The sequence below is a fragment of the Platichthys flesus genome, chromosome 2 (assembly GCF_949316205.1).
Source record: "Platichthys flesus chromosome 2, fPlaFle2.1, whole genome shotgun sequence".
Lineage (NCBI taxonomy): Eukaryota > Metazoa > Chordata > Actinopteri > Pleuronectiformes > Pleuronectidae > Platichthys > Platichthys flesus.
The window spans coordinates 15,032,096-15,038,634 of record NC_084946.1 but is presented as its reverse complement, the minus strand read 5'-3'; the positions used below and the strand labels follow the sequence as shown (position 1 = coordinate 15,038,634).

The window sequence follows — 6,539 nt, the reverse complement described above, 5'->3', positions numbered from 1 at the left end:
GTTTTCTTCTTGTCCTGCATATTCATATTAATACTGCACTCGGCTCCCGAAGTCTCACACACACACAAACAAAGATGGCTTTTGTTACGTTGTCGCTTAGCAACACGTTTGGCCACAGTACCCCTGCTGTGATAACCCGGAGAAGTTTGTGCGCTTGATATCAGTGAATCACAAAGATTACAGCAAAGAAAGGACCATAGATTGTTCAATAAAAATCGATTTCTTGTTTCAGACACCACTAAGTTATTTCTAAATCATCAATCAGCAGATAAATTGATAAAACACTAAGCCAACTCGGGTAGCTGATAATATTTTGTGTATTGTCAATTCAATTTGTTTTATTTGTATATAGCAAATCATAATATACATTATCTCAAAGCACTTTACATAGAAAGTGAAGACCTTACAAATTCCTACAGTGATAGAGCGCCTTGGAAATGCTGGAGACAGAAAAATCCCTCATTTACTGGGAGTAACCTCAAGCAGAACCAGATTCAATGAGAGCGACCATCTGCCTCGACCAGTTGTGGTGAGCAGAGAAAATTCAGTCAGGCTCTGGTCATTAGACTCTAATGATTTAACTGTTTTCCTGTATTTTTCACAAAATAAACAGATGTAATAGTTTTTGAATGCTTTAATCAAGTCTAAGAAATGATCTCAGTTTCATGATTTTGTTTGAAGGGTTGAGCAAGTAACTAAAGTAAATACTCTTCACAGCATGTGCCCACCAGTATATATTTCCTTTATACATAAATAAACAATGTCTCCATAGAAGAACAATAGAGGAAAAGGAACACAAAGTAGACAAATCTAAAATATAAGCCCCTCGCCGAGTGTTTCACAGCGAAATCTTTAAAATTTGAAGACAATCTATCACATTTTTTTTCCATAGGAAATGAGCTGCAGTACAACATTGTAGAAGAGACTCGCCCCAATCATTTAAAGTGTAAAGGCTCGGGATTTTTTCTTTTTACAGCTCAGATAACGTAATAGTGTGTTTTCTAAGGGGAGTTTTGAAGTTAGCTGGTAACCAGTCATCTCCTGTAATAATATTACAGCCTCTGCACATTTGAAATACTCTAGACCACAAAATGGGGGGGATTTAGATGTACAAACCTTTAAGAGCCAATACGAATGGGGTCAGTGAAGTACAGTACTAACAGGAGAGTGGAGCTCTTGGTCAAACATGTGGTCCACACTCGCATAATCTTGAAAACATCTGTGTGGGTGGACTGAAGGGGGAGTTTCACAACATAATTTCTATTCTCCCTAAATGTTTAACAAAGACTCATCTCAATTTGATTGATTCCATGAAAAAATATTCTTGTCAATTAAATAGGATTTTTGTTTAAGGAGTTAACGTAACACAATATGCAAGTATATGGCAATATAAAGTAGAGCAGAACACAAACAGATGGCAAGAAATTCCCCATTTCTATAGTGGCCATTTATAAATGAACATTGAAATCCTTAAGACAACATATTGGAGAACAAACAGTGCTCTCCCACAGAGGACGCTGTCGTCACTTTATATACAAGCTCCACTTACTGAGGGGAAAAAGCTACTTATAGTTTATTGCTGCTGAGGAAGACATTTGCTAAAGCCACTGAGTGAAGATGACAAATAGGCAGCAGATCAAACAAAGTCTAATTTAAAGAAAATATATCCATTTTATCTCATTTTTCAATTTTGCCTTTCCGATCATGTTTAATATGGATTTGCTGCCCAAAAGTAAAAAATGTCCGTCCAGTTTCATGTCTCATTCCTCCTGGCCTTGGATCCTCTCCAGTAGATGCTGCTCTACTCGCTGGTTCATGCGGTGCAGGTCTTTCAGCACACTGGGTCGATCTTCCAGTTCTTCATGGAGACACCGCGCTATCTCCAACCTCCTGTAGTCTTCTGGTCGCACGAGACGCCGAATCGCCTGAACAGCACAATCCTTGAGGCTGTAAACTGTATAAACCAATCATATTTTTGCAATATGTCAAGTTAACATCTCTTTCCATATATTTCCTTGCAAATTACTGAATAACATAAGTGTCATAGAATAACTTAGTGGAATACAGTAAATCAAATGTCATTCGTTCATAGAAATATGGCAGGATTACAATTAATTTTAAATACCCACGTTTGGTTTCAATCACCACAATGCACAGGGACAGGCTTCATAATTTACACACCGTCTTTCATCTTCCATACTGCACTTTTACAGTAACTGGTCACTACAGCACCTGACTCGCTGTGTTTCATTTATGTAGGATTCCCTTTTCAATGACGATACATTATTTGAGGTATATATGCTATAATTTCTATTAAAAATACATTTTTAGACAACTGACAGGCAGAACATAAGCTGTTTTTTCTGCTTTAATAATAATAATAATAATAATACATTTTATTTCACAGCGCCTTTCAAGTCACTCAAGGACGCTTTACAATTTAAAACAGGAGCAAACAAATAACAAAACAATTAAAATTAAAAGTGCAAGTAAAAACAGCATGGCAACTACAGTGTGAATGCAATCCTGAAAAAGTGGGTTTTGAGAGAGGATTTGAACTGAGGGAAGGAGTCAATGTTTCGGATGTCAGGTGGGAGTGATCAGAAGGATTCAGAGGAAACCTTTTAACGCAGTGTTTTTTAGTATGTCCTAAGACAATTCTAGGTAAAACTACATGTACCTACACGTGGAATTGTCTTATTATACAAATGATTACTAGTATTTAAGGTCATTTGGTTAATCTCACCTGGTAGAGTGATGTTAGCAAATGTAGCATCTCCCCCCTCTGCTGGTTTAGGAAGGAACAGCTCTTTGCTGTTCACCCTCAGTGGATCACCTGTCTCTGCATCTCTGAACATCCACGGGTGACCTGGAGGAACATGCACGTCGGTCGTTAAAAATGATCATGCACAGCTCACTGGTGGTTTCATGTCACTGACAACAGGCAAATGGATTATTTAAACTCCAAATCAAAACATCAAGTGTTGAATGAAATGGTGCATGTCCCACAGACTGATTGGTGACTCTGTTGGTTATATTTCTGTTTTTGCTGCAGAGTAAACACCCGGAGATATCTGAACAAACTTCATCTTGGGGAGTAACACGTCCATGTCCACAAATTAAGATGAGGTGATATATGTTATTCTGTTAATGGTGCTTCTGCTGTAGTCTTTGCTATTTTACACAAACACCAACCTTCCCTATATGAGCTGTCCCTGTTCTATGAGACGTAGCTCTGATGCGCAGTTATTCAAACACATATGATGGTGGAAAAGCTGCTTTACCAACAAACGTGGACATTCTCCGTCCAGTCCCGGGCTGTAAATCATCGTAGCTCTGAGCGTGGCCTTGGTAATCTATCCACAGCGGTCGGACCACACGGGCCGTGCGGTTGCAGAACACGGCGCTGATCTGTATCCGTGTGTTCAGGGATCGAACCAGGGGCACAGTGTGATCCCCCTCCTCAGGCATCAGTGGCTACTTTACCGCTGAACCGTGAGCGCAGCGAGATTAGCACTGAAGCTAACGTTGGCTAGCAGCTAGCTAACGAGATATGCATAAACGAAGACTGTGATCGATCGCGGAAGTTGAACAATTTATCAGAAGCGTAAAACAAAGTCAGTCCGAGGGCATTAGATCGTTTATAAAACCAGTAAACGGTGATGTATTCATGATAGCCCCGCAGCAAAAGTCTCTACTTCTCCTCAACTATCTTGTTTACATTCTCTCTTCCGGTTGGAAATGGGACGTCAAACTATTCTGTACTGTGATTGGCCGAGAAAGGCATGACGACATCGGGAATGGACATGGTCTCAGACAATTGAATATATGAAGAAATGTACACTCTATCGATTTCACAATTAATTAGGCAATCTTATCGATAATTAATACATTGATCACCAAAGCTAAACGGAGCATGGTCTGATACAAACAGCTGATTTCCGCTTGTGGAGACGTTTATCCATTCATCCTGGAGATGGGAATATTAATGTTTATTATATGTGTACAACAGATTTTGGCATAGAAAAAATAGTCCATTGGTGAAAAATAAAAATTCTTCTGGGGGAGATTCCAAATGATCCTTCCGATAATAATAATGAATGCTTTGTAGAGTATTATTCCATATACAAAACCTGCAGTATGACATGTTATGGGTGTCATAAAACAATGTTAATATTATTCTGCCAATTTAATTAAAAGTAGTCAAAATGATCCCGAGGGATACCTGCAACTATATTTAGTTGGCCTTTTCCAATACGTAAATATAATATGAAATAGCTTCACTGATAGTGCCCATTCCATTGCATAACTTTTAATTATTATGTGATAATACTATATATAACAGAATGCAGTACTTGTAATGGAATGTATAATTGTATTAAGGAATCCCATCTGTGAATACTCATATAGGTCTTAGTGGTGCTGAAAAAATCGTTCGTTTATTAGTCTGGAGCTTTCAGTCATGTCACTTGACCACATTGACAGGCTTTGGATTATTTTACTCCTGTAATTAAAGAAACGTCAGACTTTGAATTCCAACTCTTTACAGTACATGGAAGCTCCTCCCTGTTTCATCCTCACATAAAACCCAGGGGCACAGCTGGAGAGACCTTCCAGAGCCCGACCTCCCTCCTCTCCAGAGTCTATCCCCAACCTGCTTCTCAACAACACTTTACTCTCGACTTTAGGCGGACACATTAGTAATCTAAAGGTGGGTAGAAATAAAATACCTTGGTGACCAAAGCTTTTTAAGTATACTTTTTAAGTATGTTGATTACAAATAGTTTTCATCAGAATCAAAAAAGTGTCATTCATTATTGAACAGTTGCCATGTATGATTTGTTGGAACCGTTTCAGATTTCCATGTAATGGATCTATTTGTTCTTTAGTTCCCTCAGAGTGTCTCGGTCCGCTGGCAGCTCTGATCGCTCCACACCACCCGGGCACGATGTGTCCTCTGAATGACAGCGACTCTACGGGCGCGCAGGACCTGGCGCGGGATGAGGGCTTGGCCGTAGTGGAGATCGCTCTGCTCAGCGTCATCTTCGTCTGCGCCTCCATCCTCAACACCTCCGTGCTCGTCGGCCTCTGGAGACAGCGCAAACAGATGTCCCGGATGCGCGTCTTCGTGTTCCACCTGTGCGTCGCGGACATGGTGGTCGCCTTCTTCCAGGTGTGTCCGCAGCTCATGTGGGACATCACGGACAGATTCGTGGGACCTGACCTGGTGTGCCGCCTGGTGAAGTACCTGCAGGTCCTGGGCATGTTCTCATCCACTTACATGATTGTGGTGATGACGGTGGACAGATACCAAGCTGTGTGCAAGCCGATGGTGAGGTTCCAGCGCTCCCGCACCAAACTGAACATCCCCGTGTGCGTCGCCTGGGGCGTCTCTCTGCTTGGCAGCCTGCCCCAGGTCTTCATCTTCTCACAGGTCGAGGTAGCACCCGGTGTGTTAGACTGCTGGGCGAACTTCGTCCAGCCATGGGGACTGCAGACATACGTAACCTGGACAACGCTGGTCATTTTTGTTTTACCCGTCATTACGATCGTTTTTTGCCAAGTGCGCATCTGCCAGGCCATCCAGATCAACCTGTACCAAAAGACCCAGCAGCGGCTAGGTCTCCCTCTGCCATCCAGAGCCAGCAGTGTGGCCGGTATGTCCAGAGCCAGAATCAAGACGTTGAAGATGACAGTGTTTATCGTGCTGGCTTATATTGTCTGCTGGGCTCCATTCTTCACTGTCCAGCTCTGGTCCGCCTGGGATACACATGCACCAAAAGAAAGTAAGTCGTTAAACTATTCGGACTGGTTTCTCTGTTTCATTATTTTTGATTGTGTCATTCGCTTTGGGGAATCTCCCTGACCCTTGTTAACTGTACAGTTGGGGCCTCGGTGCGCTCTCGTATGTGCGTAATTACGCGCGAAATCCACAACTCTTTAATAAGTATCAAATTGTCTTTCTTTGCAACGTTGTGACACTTTGCGGTTCTCCTCTTCTTCCAGCTGCGATTTTCACCATCCTGATGTTGCTGGCCAGTCTGAACAGCTGCGCGAACCCCTGCATCTACCTTGCGTTCAGCGACCAGTTTCCCAAAAGGCTGTTCACACTCATTTGTCAGCGAGAGTCCAACGGCGATTCAATGCAGGACGAGGCGACGCTGGTCAGCACATTGTACATGAGCTTCAAAAATGTCTCCGAGCCCAAATAAGGAGAACAAGTATAGAAAAAAGGGGGGGGGGGGGGATCCTGCATTGAAACGTGTAGGTCCTGCAGAGCATCTGTTTGGATGATGTGTTATTCTGAACTGGAAATGTGAGGACAGGACGAAATTAGTCTCTCTGGGTCTTTGACATGTAAAGATGGTTTGTCATTGAAGTAGTCCCGAAAAGACAGAATTGGGCTCTACATGAATGAGAACTGTGCTCCAGGTGTTGGAGGTCAACCAAAAGCAAGTTGGACACTGAGGTTCTGTACATCCTTCTTTGTCTTGGAGCAGTTATTTTAATGTGTAAAAATATTCTTCACATTTAAGACA

General features: G+C 41.9%; 2 protein-coding genes across 2 annotated transcripts; one reads left to right on the top strand and one right to left on the bottom strand.

The window, feature by feature from the left end:
• Window positions 1-721: 721 nt before the first annotated feature.
• Window positions 722-3,740, bottom strand: vhl (von Hippel-Lindau tumor suppressor). Its single transcript, XM_062400589.1, has 3 exons — window positions 3,285-3,740; window positions 2,747-2,869; window positions 722-1,954 (listed from the first exon to the last, which is right to left on the bottom strand). The coding sequence occupies exons 1-3, from the start codon at window positions 3,469-3,471 to the stop codon at window positions 1,761-1,763; spliced, it is 504 nt and encodes a 167-aa protein (XP_062256573.1). The 5' UTR covers window positions 3,472-3,740; the 3' UTR covers window positions 722-1,760.
• A 1,181-nt stretch (window positions 3,741-4,921) lies between these two features.
• Window positions 4,922-6,212, top strand: LOC133965953 (vasopressin V2 receptor-like). Its single transcript, XM_062400575.1, has 2 exons — window positions 4,922-5,786; window positions 6,007-6,212. Exons 1-2 carry the CDS (start codon window positions 4,949-4,951, stop codon window positions 6,210-6,212), a joined length of 1,044 nt encoding a protein of 347 aa, XP_062256559.1. The 5' UTR covers window positions 4,922-4,948.
• Window positions 6,213-6,539: the final 327 nt, after the last annotated feature.

Bases quoted from the DNA above. Each gene is read 5' to 3' on its own strand.
- vhl (XM_062400589.1), bottom strand. From the start codon at position 3,471: ATGCCTGAGGAGGGGGATCACACTGTGCCCCTGGTTCGATCCCTGAAC. The intron at 2,870-3,284 runs GTAAAGCAGCTT...ATGTTCCTCCAG, and splicing joins GAGAATGTCCACGTTTGTTG to GTCACCCGTGGATGTTCAGA. The intron at 1,955-2,746 runs GTGAGATTAACC...TGGTTTATACAG, and splicing joins TGCTAACATCACTCTACCAG to TTTACAGCCTCAAGGATTGT.
- LOC133965953 (XM_062400575.1), top strand. From the start codon at position 4,949: ATGTGTCCTCTGAATGACAGCGACTCTACGGGCGCGCAGGACCTGGCG. The intron at 5,787-6,006 runs GTAAGTCGTTAA...CTCTTCTTCCAG, and splicing joins TACACATGCACCAAAAGAAA to CTGCGATTTTCACCATCCTG.